Source organism: Rousettus aegyptiacus, unplaced genomic scaffold (genome assembly GCF_014176215.1).
Source record: "Rousettus aegyptiacus isolate mRouAeg1 unplaced genomic scaffold, mRouAeg1.p scaffold_m13_p_5, whole genome shotgun sequence".
In the NCBI taxonomy this organism is placed as follows: domain Eukaryota; kingdom Metazoa; phylum Chordata; class Mammalia; order Chiroptera; family Pteropodidae; genus Rousettus; species Rousettus aegyptiacus.
The window spans coordinates 121596351-121620001 of record NW_023416308.1 but is presented as its reverse complement, the minus strand read 5'-3'; the positions used below and the strand labels follow the sequence as shown (position 1 = coordinate 121620001).

General features: G+C 60.1%; 1 protein-coding gene across 6 annotated transcripts in view; it reads left to right on the top strand.

Moving 5' to 3' along the window:
* Nucleotides 1-23651, top strand: part of PTDSS2 (phosphatidylserine synthase 2) — a 29553-nt gene that overhangs the window by 2078 nt on the left and 3824 nt on the right. The window contains exons 2-5 of one of the 6 annotated variants that reach the window (XM_036220519.1): nt 5022-5123; nt 7959-8110; nt 16515-16597; nt 20523-20650. Coding sequence is in view for 2 of the 6 variants with exons in the window: in XM_016137977.2 (XP_015993463.2) it covers nt 5022-5123; nt 16515-16597; nt 20523-20650 (313 nt within the window). In the remaining 4 variants the exon portion in view is untranslated. Of the gene's footprint in view, nt 1-344; nt 738-5021; nt 5124-7958; nt 8111-16514; nt 16598-20522; nt 20651-23651 lie in introns of those variants that run through there. The other 5 variants (XM_036220521.1, XM_016137979.2, XM_016137977.2 and 2 more) reach the window with 5 other exon arrangements.

Sequence of the window (23651 nt, the reverse complement as noted above, 5' to 3'; positions counted from 1 at the left end):
CTGGCTGTAACTGAGCTTGCCAGTGAGGGGGGCTGCCAGGGCCGGGAAGGCTTTCCACGGGGGGTGCGCCAAGGCTGGCTGGGTTCAGGCACCTGCCCCGTGGGTCTCCCAGGTGGTTGATTCTGGCCTCCCCACCACAGGTGTGCGGTGCCTGCTGCTGGCTGGCGACGCATCTGGCGTGTGCAGGTTCTCGCCGCCTGTGGGCCTCTCACCCGCGCGGCTAACCAGATGCCTGCTGAGAATTACCTATCTTTAGCCACTTCCCTTCTGAGGCTTCCCACACTAACTCGCTGTGCTGGGATTTGAAAAGCTTATTTTGTGTTTTAGAGAATTTTAATAATATTACAAAATATTAGTGGAAAGACTAAGCATACATTTGTGGGAATGAATTTATGGTCCACAGTTACTTGAAGGAACTTCTGCTTCGTTCAGAACCTTGCTTTTTAGTTTTTCCTTTTCAAAGTAGGTCGGGCTTTTTTGGGGGCCAGTGATGGTGGCAGGGAGGCCAGGTACGAGCATTTTGAGTTTCTCTGTCACTACTTGTCAGCCACAGGGTATGGAATCGGAGTCAGGGTTCGTCTGAGCCTTGGAGCCTGCAGTTGGGCTTCGCTGAACCCGACCCCAGGGAGGCGGTGTGAAGACTGTCCGAGGTGGCCAGGACACTGCCTCTTCTGCTGAGCCTGGTGGTCTCCAGCGGGGACACCCACAGTCCACAGACTCGCAGGGTCCTTGCCAAGGTGTGTCAGCTCACCTCGTCTAAAGCCGGGTTGGGATTGGCCTGGAGACCTGATGCCTGGGACAGGCGCCCCTGGCACGCCACCTGTGGATGGTAGGCGGGTGCGTCGTGCTGGACTGCTCTGCTCCCTGACTGCTCGCGGGTCAGGAGCCAACCGGACGCTGTGTGGTGTGGGCATGCTCGAGACGTGCTGTCTTGCAGCACTGACCTTTGCGAGCACACCCGGTGACTCATGGGCGCCGCTGTCTGCAGCCCTGCGAGCCTGTGGGGGCGACCCAGGAGCCCCAGCTTCCGGGCCATGCCTTTCCTAGCCATGTGGGAAACATGACTCGCCAGCTGATGCTCCTTTGGTCATGCGAGTCGCAGGCCGGGAGGGTCAGTGTCACGCCCTGGCGTCCTTGCACACTGGGGACACACTGCCCGGTCTTGGCCAAGGTGTCATCCTGCGCTCAGCCTCCCGGCCACACGTCCGTGCCCTACTAGGACTGGCAGGCCTGCCTTCCTGCCCTCTCTGCGTAACGAGCGTGGGCATTTCTAGAAGGGACTGACAACTGGGCATTTTCCACTCATGGCAGGGAGCCAGCTGTGTTCATGGCCTCGCCCTTGCTGAGTGGTTGAAGTCACAGGATTTATAGCCACTCTTGTCCCATGCCTGGATCACAGGACCCAAACCTTCCCCTGAGTTACCCGTTAGCCACTTGACCAAACAGCGCGATTGCCTTCCTGGTCCCAGGGAGGTGGTGCAGGAAGCCCCTGCCCGGCGCTGGCATCCGGAGCGTCAGGCAGGTCTGGCTGCGTAGTCCCCCGTGCTGTCCCGAGTGTCCCTCTTTTCCTTCTACACGTGTGGACATGCTGCGTGCAAGACAGGGAGGCTTTCGTCCTAACCAGAGTTGCAAGTTAACACTTCTATTCTCATTTTAAGGGCGGGGGGAGACCGTGTGAGAGATGAAGAAGTTGCCTAAGGCCACACGTCTAGTGAGGGGCACAGCTGACGTTAAATCCGTGTTTCCCCCACTGCGCCGTGGCGCCTCTCCGAGGGAAAGCGTCAGAGCAGGAGCCGTAGACTTTACAGTGAGACGTGGGAGGAGGGCCCGGGCCGCAGCCTGAGCCATGGCCGGGGAGTGGGCGACGGGCGCCCTGTCCCTGGGACTCTCGCCTTGAGCCAGCCGCGTGGTAACGGTGCCTGAGGGGGTCGCGCGCCCTCACCTCAGACGCCGCTTCGGCGTGATCACAGCAGCGTGTTCGCACCTGCCCTTCTGCACCTGTAAGTTGGGGCTGACAATGTCGTTTCTTTGCCAAAGGGCTGTGGCAGTACAGCGGAAGGTGCTCAGAGACCTAGAATGTGGTGGTACCACCTGAACGTCACTGCTTGCCACGCAAAATTTGTAAAGTGATTTAAAAAATGTTTTGATCAGGAAAGCAACTTTACTTACCTGTGGACCCCCTTTTCCCATCCCCCCTCCCCGCCCGCCCCGGCAGCTCCCTGCAGCTGAGCCTGTCGTTCGGATTCCCCGTGTAAGCGGTGCTCGCAGCCTCTAGCCCTCTGCCCGACCTACTCCCTCAGCACAATGCCCCGAGTTGCATCCAGGGTTTCAACAGCGGCCAGGCTCCATTCTTTTTCATGGCTGAGTAGTTGCTTCCACGTCTTGGCTGTTGTAAATAATGCTGCGGTAAACACAGGGGTGTACACACGTTTGCAAGTTAGTGTTTCATTTTGTTTCGTTGCAGATGGGTGCCCAGGAGTGGACTTGCTGGGGCACAGGGTGGTCCTGTTGCCCGCGGTGGCGGCCAGCCGTGCCCGCGGCTCCCTCCCTCACACCCTTGGCCAGCGCTTGTTGCCTGAGGGGGGTGCGGTGCCTCTCTCTGCGGCTTTGGCTCGCACCCCTTGACGGCCGTGGTGCGGAGAACCTTTTCACGAGTTCGCGTTGGCCGTCTCTGCGTCATCTCTGGGGAGACGCCCAGTCAGGCCTCCGCCCACTTTTTAGCCCGTCGTGGGTTCGTCCTGCTCCCTCCTCTGCTGTCGAGCTGAGTTCTTCGTGTAGCTGGGGCGTTAGCCACGGGTCGGGTGTGCGGTCCGCAGCCGCTCCCTCCCCTGCGGGACGTCGCCTGGTCATCGTGCCCAGGGCTCCCTTTGCTGAGCCGCAGGAGGGGGCCTTCACAAAGCCGGGTGTCGTCGTCGTCACTGGCTGATAGGTTCTTACTCTCCCGTGGCGCCCGATTCTAGTGGTTCCAGAGCCGGTCCTGCTGTGTGGCTGCCGCCCGGGCCCTTTCTCTGGGTTCCTACCCCTCTGCCCGCTTCCCGCTTCAACAGGCCACGCTGGGTCCCTCGTAGTCCTCATTTCTGCTCCCCCAGGGCCCGTGGACTGCCTGAATGACAGTGTGGACATGTGTCTCAAGGGGCAGAACGTCATCTTCATTTCTCAGGCAGTTTGTTTTTAGCAGAATGGCGAGGTGCGTGACCGGGGCTGCCCGCGCCCATCAGGGCACGTGTCTTGGCCAGGCCACCGATCGCGTGTTCGTGGAGAGTAATGTTAGAGAAACCCGCGGGTCGACTCCAGCTGGAGTGCGGCCGAGCTCAGATCCCAGGGGGGCCCGCAGGTACAGGTGTCTCTTGTGCTGCACGTGTGTCTCTTAGACCCTGCGAGGGGCTGAGGGTCCCCACGGAGCTTGTGCAGTGTGTGGGTGCGCCAGTGTCCCCAAGGTGGCCTTGACGGGTGCTGGGCCCCGTTCCCCCCGGCCCACATCCGTTTTCTCGCAGATACCGCATGTGACATGAGGTGGGGCTGCTGGCAGTCCCATGCTGGGTCCCAGGGACAGTCTGTGTCCTAGGGGGACACTTTTCACTACGCCCAGTGCTCCACGCGCCAGCACTGTCGCCAGCCTGCAGGGGCCCGGAGGCCTGTGACTTGGGACCGCCGGCCAGGAGGCGGGCGCAGCCCCCGGCCCACGTGGCGAGGCCCCTTGTTCCCCACAACTGGGTGGCGTTGGGCCCCCAGGATTTGGCTGGGGTCTCGAGAGCCTTCTTGGAGGAAGGGGCCGTGCCCGCTCTGGGCCGGGGCCCGCCGGCACGCTTCCTCGGCTCCCCACCGCGCGCCCAGAATGCCAGTCTCAGCGCGTCCGCGTCCTCACCGCCTCGGTCACTGCCTCTGACACTGACTCCTGGGGGGACAGTGCCACGTGCTTGGGCTGTGTGTCCCGGTAACCACCTCAGGGCTGGCAGGACCCCCATCCCCACCCCGTGGAGGGGCCTCGGGCCGAGGCCTGGACCCCAGCCCGGACGCCGCCTCGCCACGTCCGCACCTGCTGGCCGAGTAGCCTTCCCGTGGGACAGCCCCAGCCTTTCCGGGTAGTTACTGGCAGGCTGGCACTCGGGTGGCCCGGCTCGTCCCCACGTCCGTCCCCGTGCCACCTTCGTGTGCCTGTGTTCAGCTGGAGTATCGTTAGTTTCGTGCCTGGGGTTGGGAGTGTCACTCTAGGGGCGCAGCGGGTGACCCTGAGCGTTCCCGGCCCCCGGCTTCGCAGCTCTGCCACGCCAGGCCCACGTGGGTTTGCCGGGCCCCCTGCTGCCTGCGCTGGCCTGTCAGAAGGTGCCCCACAGGGGTTTGGGGTCACCGTGCGTTCAAGAGCAAGCGGGGAGCAGCCCGGTCGTTTGCCGTTCCTGTCGCTCTTTCGTCTCAAGCCCTCTGTCCCGAGAGCGTCCTTAGCTCTGTCGCGCGTCCCTGTCCCGGAATGTCGACCTCTGGAGGATGTGTTTGCTGGGACAGAGTCCTTCACGGTTGGAAGCCTCTGGCGAAGAGAGGGGGACACGGGCTCAGAGGTGTGGTCGACTGCTCCCCGGGACCTGGGGGTGGGGCCTGTGGCGCCCTCTGCAGGCGGCTGCGAAGATGCAGCTGCTGGGTGCGTGGCCTGTCCCTGTCCTAGGCCTGACTGGCAGGGGGCTGGTCTCCAGGGGGGCTTCCTCCCACATGAGGCCCTGCAGGTCCAGCCAGAGGGGTGCGGGGGACCAAACCCACGGCCCCCTCAGCCGCAGGCCCGCACGTCCCTTCTCCGCTCCCGCGCTTGGGCTGCCGTCGCCTGTGTGCAAGGCTGTCGTCTCGGCGTGGTCTTGCCGCCGGTCACTCAGCAGCAGGCGCCAGCGCGGGGACCGGCCCTCTGGGCCTCGAGTGGCAGTCTTGAGCGCCCACTGAGAGCGTGGGCTCTTCCTGCCTGGCAGGTGGCTCTGGGCCGCAGTCTGGGCGCGGGAGGGCGCGAGCTTCTCACGCTGACACGCGTGTCCGGCTTTCAGGCGCGCCCACACCCTGACCGTGCTCTTCATCCTCACCTGTGTGCTCGGCTACGTGACTCTGCTGGAGGAGACGCCTCAGGACACGGCCTACAACACCAAGAGGTAAGCGGCCGCCCGGTGGCCGTGGGGCCTGGCCGCGCTCAGGCCCGGAGGGCCCCTGCCCCACGGCTGCCCCTGGGCCCCCGGAGCGGGCCGTCAGGCACGGGACCTGCAGCTCCTGTCGGGTGGGGGGGTCCAGAATATGTGCCAGTGGACCCAGGGATCCAGCCTGAAGAGCGGCTTTGGTCAGCTGTCCACCCGAGGCAGCCCCAGCCCCCATAGGGCAAGGCACGGGTCCCTAAAGTCTCCGCCCCGCCCCCTTCAGACTCCACCTGTGAGTCCACATGGTCACCTGGGCTTCCGACCAGCTGGCCCTGGATTGGAGGTTCCCGTGACCCGTCCTGGGTTCAGTGAGCTTGCCAGTGCGCTCACAGAGCTCAGAGGAGCGAGGCCGTCACCAGGCCTGCGTTTCCTGCAAAAGGGCGGGACGCGGAAGCCGCTGCATGGGAGACGTGGGGGGCAGGGCGTGGGAGGGCGCCCCGCTCCCGCCCCCTCTGAGCAGCCGCCCTTCCTACCGCTCCCACGGTCGCCGACCCTGAAGTCCTCCGAAACGCGCCCTTCATCCTTCTGGATGTTTGTGGGAGCTTTGCACAGAGGCAATTAAGTCATTGGCCATTGGTGATTGAACTTGGCTTCCAGTCCCCCCCCTCCCCGCACCAAGACTGTGGTTGCTTCTCCTGGTGATCAGCGCCCACCCTTGGGAGCTTCCAAAAGTCACCTCATTCACAGAACAGAAGAGCCTTTCCCGCTGCGCACAGGGGATTCTGAGGGTTTTCGGGCCTCTGCGCAGGAAGGGGGCGGAGACCCAGTGTGGCTTTCCCGTTGGAAGCCCCAGGCTCGCAGCCTGTGAGGTCGAGGCCTGGGGCGTGCGGGGCTTTGTGCCACCACGGACGGTCTCCCCTCAGTGGGCAGCACTCTTGCTCTCTGTGCTGATTTTTGGAGCATTTAAAGTGGCCGTAAGGCGTCAGGTGCGTGTCTGGCGGTTGACGCAGGCGGGGGAGGGGGACTGTCTTCGCATCTTCTGCAGACAGAGATGGCGGGCAGGTGCGCCCTTCAGCACCCCCCGCGGCCCGGCAGCCGGGTGCAGTGTGTGAGGGAAGGAAGCTGCTGCCCTGGAGCTCACCCCCGGATCCCCCAGTGCTGACGCGTCCCCCTCCTGCAGGCCCGCGAAGCCCCCTTGCTCCTCCGAACTTGGGCCTGGGTCACTGGCACCATCAGAACCCAGGCCCCACGTGCTCTGGGGGCACGGCCCGAGGAGAGCAGCGGGGATCTGGAGGCCTGTACTGGGTGGGACAGGTGGACGGAGGCGCTGTGGCCTGGCAGTGCCCGGGGACCACCAGTCAGCTCCGGTTGGTGGGGCCTCTTGGAGCCACCCCTTGTTGCTATAAACTGAGGCTCTTAACGACTGCCTGGGAGTGTGGTGCGAACCCTGTCACTCGCTCCGCAGGTGTCAGTGCCCGTTAAAACGCCAGGTGGCTCCAGGCAGGCCTCCTGTCTGTGTGGGCACTTGAGAGCTACCCACAGTGCACCCCGTAACCCAGCTTGGCTCCGTGGCTGTGGCCGAGGCATTTCTGCTTAGAAACGGCTACTGGGCATCTGGACCCAGGGCTCTGTTCGCTTGAGGACCTCACACCGTTCCTCGCCTGCGAGACTCCAGCCCCCCGTCGCTAGGTCCTGCCCCTCTGCCACCGTGGCCCCCAGCTTTCCATGGCCTTCCTCCGGTTTCCCAGCCCCCGCCGGGCATGGCCTCCCGCCACGGCCTGCTGCCGGGGCCTGCCCAGTCCCGCTCGGTGGCACCGCTGGCCTGCGGCAGGTGGAGCCGCCCAGGCTGGGGCGTAGGTAGTGGGGTCCCCGGGGGAGGACTGAGCCGGGCTGCGCGTTGGACCCTCCGGAACCGCCTTCACTGCAGCAGTCCTGGGGGACACTGGGCCTGTGGATTGGCAGGAGCCTGCGTCTGCCGAGAGGAGATGTCCAAATAGGACTCGGTCTTCTCTGTGAATTTGTCCAGCTGGGTGTTCTTGACTTTAAAAATAAAAGCGAGTTGTTTTACCAGCAAAGATGGGTTTATTTGGGAACGGCAAAGAATTGCAGCTCTGGATGAGCAAGTGTTACAAAGCCATGAGTAAGTCCAGCAGGCGAGGAGAGGAGCGTCGTTCTATGGAGACAAAGCGGAGGTCGGGAGGGGCTGTTGGAGGGAAAGTCCAGGGAGGCGACAGGGTGACAGGTCCTCGCTGGGCAGCCGGGTCCTGGGGGAGGACGCGGCGTGCATCGGCCTGTCAGTCCTTGCTCGGGGTTCCGCCGGGGTCCGCAGGGGCGCGGCGGCACGGTGCGAGGGCACCCCAGGACGCCCCCGCTGGCCCGCCCGCACGTCGCTGAGGTTCCCGATTGTCGGTGTGGAGGGTCTGCGGTGTGTCTGCTGGGCACAGCGGGGCAAGGAGGGCGGAGGAGCAGGGCGTGGGGGCACTGAAGGGGTGTCCCCACGCGGCTGTAAAAGGTCAGCGATGAGCAGCTAGAAGTGTCACAAGGAAGAAGGCGCCCGTCCCAGCGAGACTGAGACCATGCAGGGCTCCAGCGGGCGCCCCCCCTAAGGGCAGGGCGTTGGTTTTCGTTCAGCAGGTGCCCACCCTCCTACCTGGACCCCTGAGGGCCACAGCTGTGGACCCTTGTGGGTGGGTCCCGAGCGCTTCACCCTGCCCCTGCCCTCCTCCTGAGCTGCCCAGCCAGCAACTCCTGGACCCTGTCCCGAGCCCATGCCAATCCGTTGAAAGGGCGGCGGGGATTCCAGGGCTCCCGGCACTTCTCTGGAGTTCTGTTTGGGGACACGGAGCCTCTTTGCAGCTCGCCGTCTCTGGCGCTCCCGGCCCTGTGACTTGGCTTCGCCGCCTGGAGCCTGCTCCCAGCCGCTGCCCGGCGGCCTCCGTCAGCCTGCCCTCTCGCTCTCCGTGGCTCTGCTACTTCTCCCGAGAAGAACGTGGGCACGTGGGTCACAGGTTCGTCTGTGCTGGGTCATTCTCACTGCCTTAGACCCAGCTGCACCCTCCCCCAGCACCCCCGCCCCGCCGGCCATGAGGGCACCGGGTCCCTCCTGGGCTGGCTGCCTTCTCAGCCGGCCAGGGTCTTGGGGAGGCCACCGCTACATGAGAGCTTTTGACACTCTAGGTGGGGGAAGGTTTCATGTGTAGGAAACACTTGCTATAGGTTATGTCTATTTTCAAACATGAATACATTGTTAAAAGTTTAGGAAACTGGTTTTTATTAAGCTTGGAGTTTGGGCTTGTGTGTTATTCATTTTATGGGCCTGACAAGTTCTGTTACTCTGGGGGAGTAGGTTGAGTCTTCTTAAGTCGGTCTTATTGGTGCATAAGTTAAGCTAACATGTATCCAGTCACAGTACTCAGCTCAGTGAGTTTCCACACGTAGCCACAGCCACCTGACGATCCCGCTGTCCCTCTGGGCCCGGCAGCCAGTCCTCAGCACGGGCCGCTGGCCCGCCGTGTGCTGGAGTCGCCCGGCCTGGTGGCCCCGCGGCGCCTGCTGTGTCTGCAGCGGCCCAGCTGCGTCCCCGGCCGCAAGTGTCCCGCCCCGTGGAAGCAGCGCGCCCCGCGGACCCACTGATCTGCTGGTGACGTTTGGGACGTTTATGTTCATGTACGGCTACGTGTATGTGAATCTAGAAATAAGATTGACCGTTAAGACAGTGAAAGACACGAAAAGGGATCTGACAAAGGACTTGCATCCCAGATGTGCAAAGAACCCTTAAAACTCCGCAATAAGAAAACGACCCAATTAAAAATGGGGGCAGGGGGGAGTCGAAGGGGAAAAAGAAAACAAATGGGCGTATGGTGCGGGCAGACAGGCACGTCACCTGAGCTGCGCAGGTGGGAGCTGAGCGCGTGAGCAGACGCCGTCCGGCTGGAGTGGGGAGAGCTGCGGCGGTTCGGAGCCGGTCTCGGCCCCTCGCAGAGCTAGGCGCTCTCGCCACCGGGCCGCAGTCGCGCTCCGTGGCCTTACCCCGCGCAACCTGCCAGCTGACGTCCACGCAGGACCTGCACGCGGAGCTTCACAGCGGCTTTGCTCGTACTTCCCAAACCAGGAAGCCACCGAGATGTCCTTCAGCAGGCGATGGGTCAGCGAACTGCGGGACATTCTGCGGGACGGAAGAAACTTTCCTCTTGCCCTCCTCGGTTCTTTCGGCTGGCCTGATGAGTCTGCATGCGGCAGGTTAGATTAACAAGAAAAACCAGTTTACACACGTGCACGTGGGAACCCCGTGCACTCGGGAGGTCCAGGGAGGCTCAGCGACAGTGGGCCAGGAAGGGCATGTGACAGTCAGCTGAGGAGCCGTCAGGCGCCTGCGGCTTTGGACGGAGGAGGTTCACATGAAGGACAATGAGCAGAGGTTTAGGTGTTCTCCTGCCCTCCAGATGGCTCATAAAAGTTATTCCCGCTGCAAACTCCTATTCCAGGCAAGGCCACTAATTAGATTCCTCAAGGGAGGGGTCAGAGCTTCTCGAGAGCCGACAGGATCTTGAGTGCCTTCGGCTCAAAGTGGCCCCAAAGTGTCTTGGCCAGCTGGTTCCGAATACCTCAGCCCTGCCTTGGAGCCTTCCCGAGAGGCTCAGGCTCCGGCAGTCGGCTGGGAGCTCGCTCCCGGTCTCATTCAGCCAGCCGGCCGCGAGAGCAGGCGCATCCATCCGGTCGAACAGCTGTGTCTCGTCCCAGGAGGCGGCGGTGCAGGTGGGCCCCAGCGTGAGCCCCATGGTGCGAGCAGTCAGGTCTTCGGTGAGAGGCGTCATGCTGGAAACCGGAAAACACTGGTTAACGGCCAGGGCGGCTTGGATCCCACTTTCCAAGCTCTGAAGGTGGGCGGTCGAGGAGCTTTCTAGAAGTCTGTCAGGAGGCAGGCAGTGAGCATCTGGTAGGATCTCCTGGTCTGCAGCCTGCGTCTCTGGTGGCCTTGCTGCAGACTGTCCGTAGGTGAGCTGCTGTGCTGACCTCTCTGATCTCCGTCAGGTCCCGCCTCCGCTCACGCGTGGCCTTGGACAGGGCAGTTCTCAGTGATTCCCGGTCAGAGAAGGCGGGGATGGCAAGCCCTAGTCTGGACGGTCGGTCGCAGCCAGAGCTGGAGGGAACCGGAAGGATTCGGCCTCAGGTCCAGTGGGCCGGGAGTAGTGACGACTCAGAAGACAGTGAACGGCACTGAACTTAGTATCCACAAAGGCATGTAACTCACACGTAATTTTTCTCTCTAAAAACACCCCATTTTTACCAAAGATAGCCGAATTAAGACTAATTCATTTGCAAAGTTAAGTCTAGTTTAAAGATACGTGGCCTGCTGCTCCCTGAGGAGCAGGCGGAATAGGAATGAATCACGAAGGCTCTCAGTCTGCTTCGCGGGGGTTTTTCATAAGGAATCACCAGACTGAACTTGAAAAGGCCTCTCGAGGCCAGGAAAGCCAAGGCGAGGCCTTGCCATCAGACTCTGCTGCAGTACCTGTAGGGTCACGTGAGTTTCTCACTCCTTGGGGTCCCTGAAATACCTAGTTTCCCATGCCTGCCAGGAAATGATTTTCCTGACTCACTCGGTCTGGCTGCTGGGAGCCTTGCAAGCAGTGTCCCAGGCCAGACTTCCCAAGGGTTTTGTTGGCTCCCATAAGCCATTCTTAGTCTTCGTTCCTTCAGACTGTGTGGTCATGTCCGAGTCTTTGCGTGTGTCTCTCCAACATGACGTTGCGGTCAAAGCCTCCCTAACATAACCCATTACCTATTGTGTCCTGTGGTAAAGAGGACGAATTTCTATTGCACTTAGGCAAGTCACACTGTTGCCACGAAAATAATGCTCATGGGGTTTCTGAGTTCCGGAGGGATCACGTGAGGAGAAAAAGATGCGTGTTTCAGTTCTGCTCACAAAGGTGTCATTACCAGATTACCCTTAAGTCATAGCTGGCCTGAAATTTTCCTTATATCTAGAAAACAAAAAAATTAAAGAATCAGCAATGTTTCAAACAAAAAGTCACAGAAGTTGTAGTCATCTTCATCAGTTCATCCCCACGTTGATTTGTTCTGCTGGAATCCGGTTTTTCCGTTAGTTCTCGTGACCTCCCTGTTGACTGAAGGCGATGGGGACAGTGATAATTCCAAGCAGTTTGCGAGGCTCTCTGTCCAGACCCAGCTGCTCTGCTCAGTGAAGCGGGTGTCTCGATCGCCAGGGGTGGTGGACGGTTTACCCCAGTGGGCAGCACATCTTCTGACAGCCTCTTTGTCGCTGAGCACATCGGCCCTGTAGCAGGGGAAAGCTCGGCCCGTCCAGAAGACACATGGGAGCAGAGGCAAACCCGGTGTGAGCGGCAGTTGAACGACGTCCGGTTTCAAAGCACGTCGAGGAGGAACAAACGCAGAAACCAGAAGCGGGTTCCTCGGGGAGCCCGGGGGCGCCGAGCGGCCATCTCGGGCTCCCATCACGTGGGCGCTGCTCGGCGTACCGCCATCGTGGAGCTGTCCTGGCTTCCTGGAGTCAGGAGCAGACCGGTACTGTGTCGCGGGGCGCCAGGACGACGGCAGACTGGCACTGGGCCCGAGAGGGAAGAGACTGCGGACCCGGGAGACTCCTCGCGCCGCGCTGCCGCTGCGGCAGCCGATGCTGTGCGTGGAGGTGAGCCAGGGGTGTCCGGAGGAGATTCAGCTTCCTGCACAGTCAAAGACCCAGGGACGACAGCACGCAGCGCCGGGAATCGTTTCAGTAAAACACAGAGTCGTCGCCTCCGAGGCAGAAAACCTCACAGCATCTTGTTGGGAACCGACCAATAACACAGAAAAATCTTTTGTTTTCTTGGCAGGTGGAAGAATAAGTTTTAGTACAGTATTGATATTTAAAACTTGTTTTTTATGTCTACAGCACCTGGTCTTCCTGGGTGGTCTCCTATCCAAGTACTAACCAGGCCCGACCTACTTAGGTTCTGAAATCAGACGTTGGGCTTGTTCAGGGCGGCGTGGCTATGGACCATGGGCCATGGCTCCACTGGGGTGCGAACCCAGGACCTTCTGTGTGTAAAGCAGACGCGCTCACCGCTGCACTATGGAACCTCGTCCTAGAGCTTATTTTTAAAAGCCATTCTTATCCAACTTGATCACACATAACATTTCTTCAGTAACTTTTTACAACTTTCTTTATTCCTTTTAATTTGTCTCTTGTTCTCTTATCCATTCAGAAATAACCAGGACAAAATTACCTTCATCCCCCTTAATGAAAATACATCTCCGTATCTCATACCTTTGTTTGTTATTATTTTTTATGGTAACATTGGTTAACGAAATCCAGAAAGTTTCAGGTGTACAATTCAGCTGTGAGGGGTGTGTGTGTGTGTGTGTGTGTATACACACACACACGTATATATACATATATATATACATACATATATATTCACACACGTGTACATTCAAACCTTCGTTTAAAAATCAAAGCATGTCCCATTTTTCTTGTGTACACAGTTGTTTTCCCTATTGTCATTTGTTGCTTTAACTACATATATTAGAATTCTTAACCTGTAGAAACTAATTTCTGGTGAAAACTAAGAAGTAAGCGATTGTGAACTGTCTGTTGCACCAGTGTTCTGTAGATTAATGAATTTGTAAATAGAGGCCCTAATTTCTAGAGATATATGCTTTTCATAGTACAGTCTTTCAGTGAGGCACAAGACATGTTTACGAAAAGACCCCAATGCCATTGGTTCCTCGGTGGTGAAAAGCCAAGGTAGATAAACCTGTTCAGTAATTAATGTTTAATTCTTTTATTTGGAAATAGTCTGGATAGTCAGTGAATTTTCATCATTTAATTTAGTTAGCAAAACTTAAAAGTTTCAAAGGGGTTTAGGAAACCATTCTAAGTACATCGAATATGATTATCGCTAAAGAGGTCACCTCAGAAAACCTCTGTCCTACTTATTTAATTTATTTGCTCTGAATAATTCTGCTTAGATTACTTATGAAAATTTTATCATACCAAGTTATTTTTCTTGTTGACAAATTTTGCAACACAGATAACATGAACTTATTTGACTAGTAAACCCAGAGAGCATTAAATTATCACCCTGCATGATAACTGTACAGACATGCCTGCTTAACCAAACCAAACTCCAGTCCGAAATATTTCCCCAGCTCACGTGATCCTGAAAAGTGGGTTAGTCTTATTACCTCTTTGAGAATTTTATGCTAGCGCTTGTTCAAGCCATTTGACCAGAGCTCTTCTTCGAATGAGCAGTACTGTCCAGCGGTGGAGAACCACACACACACGTGAACAGAGTCACACTCCTACCGTTGGTTTTAAAATCGCGGCCTTGAGACAGGTGATAATCTAATGTACTCGGATGGCCCTGTCATTTTCTAATGAGCATTTGTGGAGAAGACGGTGAAGCTTTGTGTTTGTCCTTGGCGAGGGGGTCCTGGAGCCAGAGAAGCAGTTCCTGGCGGCTTCTCCCTTTTCTTCCATCAGTCTTGGGGGTCGGGGCTGGTACAGATGGGTGGGCTTGGCACCCTGCTCTGCAAGGCAGGCACGTTTGCTCGGAGCACCCCAAGGCTGGGTCGTGCCGTCGGGCGCCTCGCAGGTCGACCCCCCGTCCAGCGGCACGGTGGCCGGCCGGCTCCCTTCCGGTGCGCAGCTCACGCCGTGCGGGAGGGCCCGCCGCAAATGCCCGTCAGGCTCTGAATCTCCGGCTTCCCGTTTACCAGATTCCGATCGGGAAGTCATTAAATCCTTCCACGTATCTTATCAGGTCAGCGGGGGGCCAGCAGTGTTTCTGGTGGTCAGACAGTCCGCAGACGCGAGAGGGAGCAGAGGGCCGGACCTTCCAGCGTCATCTGCGCCGACACCTGCATGTCCCAGGTGGCAGAAGCCACGCCCGGCCCTTAGCACCGGCAGCAGCTCCCCTGGGAGAGATGTGGTCCGGGCCCGTGGGGGACGGGGTGGGCCGGCGTCCCAGTTCCCTGTCGCTGGGCGCAGGAGGTCGTCTGTTCACAGGGCCCTGTGGGCCCCTCGGGTGGCGCAGGCGCTCACCGTGGCCCTTAGGGCGGCTTCGGGCCGCGCCGGCCGGGCGGGTGGCGGTAGGCAGGCTCTGCCACAGCCCGCTGCCTCAGGCCTTTCGGTGGCGCTGTGTAGAAGCCGTTCAGCTCCTACGCTCCTAACTGCTCCTAACTGGAGCCCTCGGTGGGACTTTGCCAGCAGGCGTGGTGTTAGAGCTCTGGGTAGGGACGCTGTTCCCGGAAAGCATTCGGGTGACGGTGGCGTCACTGCGCAGAGCCCGTGGAGGTGTCCGGCATCGTTGTCTGACCCGCCTTGCGTTCCCTGTTCCAACCTAGTTGTAGTCTGAGTCGGGCATCACTCGTGGGTTGTGGTGCCACGGTTTGTGAATTCCCACGTCACAGAGCCCTGAAAATTGCCCCTTTCTGTCCCCTGACCATTTCACCCACTCTTGAGTCAAAAGTCTGCAGGTCCCAAGCACGGGGTCAAGCTAAGGACCCTGGTCCTTTGGTCGACCTTTAAGTTCCCTTCCCGTCCCGGCTGCTGGTCGGGTCGCTCCCCGTAACTGCGGCCTTCTGGCTTTTCGATGTCTCCCGGCATGGGGGAGGCGAGCAGACTTGAGCGGCCGCCGAGGGCCCTGCCGTGTTGGGCACCAGCGGGGGGCCCTGTGGCCCGGCCCCGGCAGTGCCTCGCGGAAGCCCGAGGCTCCAGCCCAGCGCCGCCCGCCTTGCCGGTGCCGTTCCTCGGTGACCGTCCGAAGCTCCCCGCCTGCCGCCTGCTCCCTCTGCTCCTGGCAGTACTCGCTTGGCTCACTTTCTTTCTTCGTACCCTTGAGAACTTTCCAGCGTTTGGGGAAGAGTCTCCCCGTCCTCGTGTTGACGAGCCTGGTATCTCGTCAGCGTCTGAGACCCCGCGGCGGGGCTGGGACCGCGCCATCAGGGCTTCCCGGCTGCCTGGTTTCCGTGAGGCTCACCATACTGCCTCGTGCCCATTTTTTAATAATTTGGTCTCTAGGTACCACTTAAAACACTATTATGTTGGGAGCTCACTAAAAATTTTTCAATTTGAAAGGTTTTCCGATGGACGGGTCTGTGTCTGGCCAGTGACAGTAGGGTCCAGTCGCCTCGACAGCAGTTCCAACCAGTGAGCCTTTCCGTGGGCGGGCCCGGCTTAGAATAGGTCGTTTCCCCAGGTGCAGATAGTGCAGCCCCATGGTCGGAAGATTCATTCCCGAAAGCAGCACAGGCGGTCAGGGTGGCGGGGCGCACGCGGCGTCTCCGGTTTCCCGCGAAATGCGAGCACCTCCGGCCACGACCCGCCAGTGTGTGGGCCCAGGCAGGCTGCGGAAGGGGGCTTTTCCCAGCACCGACGGTGACGGAGGTGGAGGCGACGGAGGGCCGCGCCCCCAGGCAAGTGCACCTGGCACGTGCTGAGCCCAGGGTCCACGAGTCTGTCTCCCCTGGTCACAGAGCCAGACAGACAGAGGCCTCAGCCGGCTTTGCGAGAGAGGGGCCCACAGCCGCTGGTCTCCACAGACCCCTGTCCCGCGAGGCTGCGGCCAGCAGGCTGCGGGGCCCCGCGCCTGTGTCTGTCCGGGCCGTGTTTCCTTCTTACGACAAACGGCACAGAAGACACAGGCGCAGGGAAAAATGCTTGTCTTTGGGAGGAGAGACTCGATAAAGTCCGGCGGTTGCTAGACCCCAGAAGCGAGCGTCACATGAACATTTTCATGCCGATCTAAATGCAGGAGAGGGAGCGAGGGCTCACGGCCCCGGCGGCCCTGCCCGGCCGCAGGCGGAGGCCCCGGGCAGGGCGGAGCGCTCACCTGCTGCCGCCACTGGGTCACCGGCCCAGCCCCAGCCCTGACCTTTCAGCCGCAGCCGCGTGCTCCTAGCGGGCTTGCCAGACCTTCAAGGCAGAAAAGTACCTTTCCTCCCCCCTTCTGAGTCCCGCCCGGACCAGTGACCAACACGGGGCAGGTTAGCAGGAGAAAACGGCCCGGTTCACCACACATGTCCACACGGGGTTCCGTAGGGACCAGCGCCCCTCGTTTCGTGTCCCCGGTGTGAGCCTTGCGTGTTGGAGGTGTGGCACGCGGAGTGCGCACAGCGCACAGCCCCCAGGGGGCGTCTTCTCCCTCGGGTGGTTCTGTCCCTGGACTTGGAGCTGGAACGGGGCCCCCTGGGCCGGGGGCTGGGGTGTAGGCCCAGCCAGCCCTGCCTGCTGCCCCGTCACCCAGCTCTGTCCCCGAAGGTCCCGCTTCCAACCGCCCCGCACACTGGGGTCGGGGGCTGTCTGGGCGTCCTGGGGCCTCCTGCCTCGAAGAAGCCAGCGCGGGCTGCGCCTGCACACACTGAGGGCTGTTTGTTCTTTATTTGCAGAGGTATTGTGGCCAGTATTTTGGTTTTCTTATGTTTTGGAGTCACACAAGCTAAAGACGGGCCATTTTCCAGACCTCACCCAGGTAACTTGCCATTTCTTTTTCCGTGTGTGCCACGTGGCGGCTCCTTGCTGAGCGGCCGCTCTGTGTCTGTGCTGCCGGGTGTGAATGTCCTGCTCCCCCTCTTCCTGGCCCGTTTCGGCGGGCCGCCCGCACTTGTCATCTGAGGAAGGCCAGGGGTGCGTTTCGAAGTCACCTGTCAGTTCTTGCAGCTGCCGGGTCGCCATCAGCCTAGGTTCGTGTGTTCCTCACCCTGCGGCGGCCCTGTGCTCCCTGGCGGGGTTCTTCCTGCAGAACGAGGGGTTCCCGAGCCGCCCAGTGCGGCCGGCGTGGGCTCAGGCGGGTGGCTGTGCTGTTGGCCGTGAGGTGTCTGCCCTGCCGTTGAGGAGCCATCTGTGGGGAGTTCTCCTGTCTCTGTCCCCCGCCCCCTGGGGTCACGGGGGGCTCTGACTCCCTAGAGCTGGAGGGCATGCTGTCCCGAGCCCGTCGGCTCCGGGGCCCAGCTGGTTCAGGGCTCCGGCCGCACCAGGGCAGGGCGTGCGGGTGGCTTTAGCTGAAGGCTCACAACTCAGTGACACGTTTCTTTCCTGTCTCAATAGGGGTGTGTATTTGTTGTAGAAAATGTGGAAAATACAAGAAATATTTTAAGTAAAACTACAAACCACTCACAAAAAATAACCACTGTTTTGCATCCTTGTACACATACATGGCTTAAAAAAATTGGAATCACGTCATGTGTGGGTTTATATCAGATTTAGCACTTGCATTTCCTTTTTTAAAATTAGACAGCTGGATGTTTTTTATATGCCAAAGGAGTTTCATTTCGACAGCCGGACTTTCAATGGCTGCTTGTTTAGCTGTCACTTGAATATACTACAGTTAGTCTAACCAGTTCCATGTGATTCTGTATTTAGGGGCGTCCGTTTTCTGTAGTAAACCAGGCCACACCAAGTCCCCACAGAGACGTCTGTGCGTGCGGTTCTGGTGAGCGTGTAGCAGAGTCCCGGGAGAAGGGGCTGGGTGAAGAGCCGGCCCACAGTAGATGTCGCCGGTGGGCCCTGCAGAGGGGCCGTGTCTGTGGGCCCAGTGGGCACGGCGGGCGTGAGCAGTCGCCGGCCACTCCGGCCCTTCAGTGCCTGCTGGGACGTGGGTGCTGGCTGGCACCTCGTGGTCCCTGGCCGCGGGGCGGTGGCGAGCATCCCGGGCTGCAGGGCGCAGCCTGGAGCTGCAGGGCGGTCTCCACCTGCTCCGCGTCCGACATACCCAGTCTTGCCTCAGAGGACTCGGGCTCCTGACCGGCGCGATGGGAAAGCGAGGTGCTGGTTAAAAACCTCCAGAATCACAGCGGACAGCCAGGTGCAGTTAAGCTTGTCGCGTCGATTTGAAGGGAAGAGCAAGAGCTGCCCGGGGCTTGGCGGAGCTGGCCTATCGCTGGCGGTGGTTATCGGCAGGTGAGCGAGCCCCTGTGGGCTCGGGGCCGGGCTGCAGGTGCAGCCCCCGTGGAACAGACAGCCCTGCCCGGTGGGGGGGGGGACCGGCCAGCGCGCAGCTGCTCGCCCCGGCCCTGGTTCCCCGGGCTGCAGAAGACCCTAGGCTCTGTGCGGTCTGGCTCACGTCACCCGGCAGGACGCGGGTCTTCCTGGAGTCGGGTGGGCATTGCGCGAGGTCCCTCTGCGAAGGCTGCGACGTCCCCGGGCCCGCGTTCAGAGCCCTGCTCCGCCTTTTGGTTTAGAGTCTTCGCACACGCTCAGGGTCTCCTTGCCAGTCTTCGACTTAATTAAGGCAGGGACCCTGTCGCGGAGCACCCTCATGTGGTCAGTGCTGCACAGGGCCAGGGGTGGGGGTTGGGAGCGGGGGGTGGGGGACCTCACTTGGGGTGGCTGTCGTCTCAAAGGAAGGCAGGCGCCCTCCTGATGTCCTTGTGCTCAGGCTCCTCTGCGAACCGGAGCTGGGCAGGGCATTCTCAGGGCTGCAGGTGGCCGGAGTCAAGTGTCTAGGAAGAAATAAGTGTTGGGAGCGGGTGCCAGGTCAGGGGAGCCAAGCCCGGGATCTCGAGGGGACCAGAGACCTGGCGGGGACTGGGAGGAGGGCCTGCCGGCTGTCCGGGAAGGGGCGGGCAGGTCTGGGGCCCCGGCGGGCGCCCACTGCAAGGCGAGAGTGGCGGGTGCTGAGACGCCCGCCTTCCTGCCGGCCCCGGGGGCGCGGGGGCTGCCAGTGCCCACGTGCGAAGGCGCCAGGCGCGGGTCCAGCCTCGGCGGCCGCGAGCCCTTCCGCCATGTCCGCAGCCCTCGGCCGAGAGGGACGTGCCCGGGCGTTCCCTTCCTGGAGAGCAGGAAGGATAAGTGTCACCTCAGCTGTTCGTCCCCAGCGTCCAGAGCGGTGTCGGCAGACGCTCCGCGTTCATGGCTCCTGCCCGCGCCGGCCAGTGTGCCCTCGACCCCCGCGGCTGCTTCTCCGCAGCGGGGAGACGGGGCGCGGCCCCGAGGGCGCTGGCCCGGCCCCGGAGACGCGTGGGGACACGCCTGTGCAGTGCCGCCCGGCGCCCCCCACCGCCGCCCTGGCTGCCGCCCGCCCCTCCGTCCCCTCCCCCTGGCGGGGGCGGGTGAGCTCTGGATGTCCTCACAACAACGGTCCAGCCTCAGGTCCGGCCCAGAGCCTCTTAAAAGATCGTGAGCACCCCTTTTTTATTCAAGGCGAATTAGATTTTTTGTTCGTTTGCTTGTTTCCAACTGTTATTAGTCTCTTTTTATTCCTTTGGTGACATCTTCCGGGGTTAACGACTTCTGTGCACAGGTGTCAGAGGCAGCCGCCGGAAACGCCGGCTCGGCGGGCGCGGGCTGTCCCTGCGCCTCAGCCCAAGTTCAGACTTTTGGCCCCTGTGGTCTCCACGTCCCGGCCTCAGAGGCAGCTCTCACCTGGGAGTTACCCGCAGCCAGTCTCGCGCTCTGGGACCCGGCTCCCGCCTCGTCCCGCGCAGTGAGTTAGGCTTTGAGAGTGGGCTGGCGATTTTTCTTTTTTACAGACACAAGCAAAGGGAAAGTCAATATTTTGGGCCTTAATTAAACGGGACTATCAAGATTCTTGGAAGGTGAAAGTTACCATTTGCATTTCAGAATAGTTCTAGACGTCCAACCAGCTACCTCATCCCCAGTGAAAACAGGTTTCCGTTTGAGGGTGTGACAAGCAGACTAATAAAAGGAGTTTTGATGGACACGTTCTTTTAGGTATACGACAAGAATTCGATGCGTATTATGAAATGATCGTCCTAGTAAGGTTAGTTACCACCTCTGACACCTCATGTAATTTCAGTTTTGTTTCTTTTTTTTGGTGCTGAGAACATTTAAGATCTATTTTCTTAGCAGCTCTTGAGCATATGATATACTGTTGCTCACGTCGTCACCAGAGGGACAAGTCCCTAAGTGTGCCGAATAAAATCAAAGGCCGTGTATCTTAAACCATTGTGACCAAACCGGGTTTGTTCCAGGAATTCAGGGCTGGTTCAGCGTTAGAAAATGCATTGATGTCATTCATCACATTAACACAAAAGAGAAGGGTCGATACTCTTAAATGCAGAAAAATAAAATATACTCATTCATGATAAACACTTAGCGAACTGGAATTAAAAGCTTTTCTTAACGCGATCAAGGGTGTCCTCCCAACACACTGCAGACCGGTGTGGTGTCGAGGGCACAGGCGTTGCCGGCGAGCACAGGGCAAGGCTGTTTGCTGTCACCGCTTCCCACCCGCAATTCAGGGGCCTTCTGAGCCGCTGCAGTGAGATGAAAAAAATAAATTAAAAAAAGAGTTGAGGACTGAAATGGAAGAAAGAGAAAGAGAAACCATTCCGCGAGAAACCGGGCTGGCTCCTGCGTTAGGCTTTGCTTCACGAAGCCCCCGCCGGGGCCGCCGGGGCCGCCGCGGCCTGACGCCCGCGCCCTCTGTGTTGCAGCGTACTGGCGGTTCTGGCTGTGCGCCAGCGTGGTCTACGAGCTGTTCCTCATCTTCATCCTCTTCCAGGTAAGCGGCTCCTCTGCGCTGCGTGTCCTGTGGGAGCTCAGGTGGTCGCGTGGCCCCCAGGTAAGTGCCGGTGATGGGAGGTCTAGCACAACGGCCCCTCCGGAGCGTTGGTCAGAAGCGACAATAAACGGGCCCCGTCTGAGGCGTGGGGAAGGCGAGAAGCTGCGGGAGCGAGCAGCCTGCAGGCCCGCAGGAAACCCAGAGAGCGTCCCGGGCGGAGAGGGGAGGCTGCTCCTGCAGGGGTGCCCCTGCTCTGGTCCCCAGAGGGCCCGTCTCTGCACAGGAGGGATCCGAATTTGCTCGGTCCTGATTGGTCAGTCTCACATTTTTCAATTGGTCGGTGTGGAGCCGCTCTGATTGGTCAGGACAGATACAGGCGAGGTATAGCTGCCAAGTACCAGTTGGACGGGACAGGTCTCCAACCATTGGTCAAGAGCCAAAAATACCAGGAAGGTCCTCGTAAGGGCTGGCCCAGAGGGCAGGAGCCTCCAGGTTCACTCTGTCTTTCTCCTGAAATGCAGTGTGCGCGGGGCTTGCGGGGCCTCGGTCAGCAACGGCGCTCGACTCTGCTCGTGAACTGCTCCCAGTTAACCGCTGGGAGTCCTTCTTGGTAGATACCTTCCTTGTTGGGGTCCACAGAGGCATGACTGGACCCCAACGAAAGTGGGCAGAGGCTGCAAGAAGACCCTCCAGGGGGATCCGTTTGTGAGAAGGCTGGACCCACTGCCTTTCGGCAGAGGCTGTGGCCCCGTGGAGCTCTGCAGGCCTGGGCCTCTGGGTCAGGCTGTGCTGCGTGGCCGCAGGCCGGGCAGGGCCAACTGGCTTCTGTGCGGGTGCCCGCTGGGCCGCCTGTGCTCCAGATCTGGGCCGCGAGCCACCCCGGGGGCAGCAGCACACCCGGCCCCGGGGCCCGGGCGCTCCGAGCGTGTGAGGTGGGCCGAGGGCCGGCCTCTGCTGGGGTTCCTCGGTTCCCATTTTGGGGCTGAGCAGTGGGGCTCCGCGTGCCTTTCTCCCCCCTGGCACACGCGGTGCGGGACGGTCAGGGCGGCGGTTCGAAGCCAGTCTCCCTGGTGAGTGTCGGGTCAGGGTTCGCGGCCACCAACGTCCGTCTGGTTGGTATTCATTGTTCTGCTCAATCCAAGGAACGCGTTTTGACGGTGGCCTTCAGTTCACAAAGCACTTTCATTCAGGCTCAAACTCTGCGCGGCCAGTCAGTTTCGCTTTTCAGGGCAGGTGTTTAGTTCTGCGAGTCCTAGTGCCTGTGTGCCTTCGCGTGAGCACCACCGCCAGGCCACGGCCCCGTGGCCCCAGACGCCCTCACGCTCCTTCCGGAGTCTGCCGGCTCCCCGGCCCCAGCCCCCGGCGCCGCTGGCGGGTTCTTCTCCATCGCCAGTCTCGCCTTTGAGCACCTCCTGTCCAGGGCCCGCGGCTGCCTCCGAAACCCGCGCCCCGCTGCCGTGTGTGGCCGAGTGGTCTCCGCTCCGCGACGTGCCCGCGCCAGCACTCGCCAGCTGGTGAGACTCGGGAGTGTCGGCCGTGGGGCTGCCGTGAGCTCGGCACTGTGGCAGACCCAGGGGTCACGTCCTCGTCGGCACGTGTCAGAGTCTCATTTACTCTAACGGGGGAGCAGCGTCTGGGCACGGTCCCGATTTGCGTTTCCAGAGTGGCCGGTCATGCTGACCCAACTTCTCCTGTGTTTATTAGCCACGCAGACGTCCACTTTCTGAAGCGTTCAGGTTTTTTGCCTTTTTAAAAATTGGGTTCGTGTAGTCTTGGTATAAAGTCCTTTGTTGGATTTGTGATTTGCAAATATTTTCTCCAAGTCTGGAGCTTGTCCTTTATTCCTTCACAGTGGGAGTCGTCATTTTTTTTCTGGATTGAGATTGTGATGTCATGTCTAAATTTTTTTTTCCAATGTCATGTTACTAAGATTTTTCTCCTTTGTTTTCTTCTGAAAGTTTCATGGTTTTAGATTTTACATTAGATCTCCATTTTGAGGGTTTTTAAAAAATATTTTATTTAGAAATAATTCTAGATTTACAGGGCGTTCTAAAGAATCGTTCAGGGAGGTCCCTCAAGAGCGACGTTTTCCGTAAGCGCGACGGCGCCGGACCAGGAGGTCGGCACCGACTCTGCGCAGGGCGCACCGCAGCCGCCGCTCCTCCATGCGCGCGCGCGGACGCGGCTCCGCGCGACCCCGGCTTCATCACAGTGCGCTTCGTAACTTCAGCGAAGTGCACGGAGCGCAGGGGTTGCCGTTGCGGCCATCCTCCACTGCAGGGTTCAGCAGCGTCGGGCACATCCGCGTGCTGTGCTGCCGTCACCGCCGGCTTCAGAACTCTGTCGTCATCCCCAGCTGACACTCTGTCCCCGTTACACACTCCCCAGCCCCCACCCCGGAGCCACCCCGCGTCCTGTTTCTGCAGCTGGCTCTACCCGGGACCCCGTGTGAGTGGAATCGCACAGTGCCGTCCTGCGTGTGGCTCGTTTCGGTCAGCGCGGCGTCCTCACGGTGCGTCCGGGCCGCGGCCGGTGTCGGGCCGTCCCTCCTGTCCAACCCCGGGCCTCTCGTTCTTTTTCTCGCACTGCCCCAGCGGCAGTCTCGGGCCCCGTCCCGCAGACCGGCAGGTGGACAGCCTCGCCGCGTCCCTGGTTTGGGGGAAGGGCTTCAGCGCGCCACCACGTAGCGCGCCGTGGGCTGAGGGCTTTTCGTAGGCCCCACGGTTCCGTGGGAGATGGTCCCCTCTGCTCCCGATGGGTCGTTTTCGTTAGGAGCGGGCGTTGGAGCCCGTCAGGTGCGTGTCCCGCGTCGAGCGTGGCCGTCATGCGGTTTCCCTTTGTTAACACGGTGTGCGTCATCGATGCTTCTTATTTTGGACCAACTTGGTGTTACTGGTGCATCTCCCCCTGGTCGTGTGGATCACGCCGATTCTGTGCAGCTGGGAGGAGTTTCCTTGCATTTCGCTGAGGACTTTGCCTCCCCGTTCGTGAGAGACGTCACCTGTAGTTTTCCTGCAACGTCCGGGTTCTCCGGACGTGGTCGCTGGCTCAGGAATGCAGC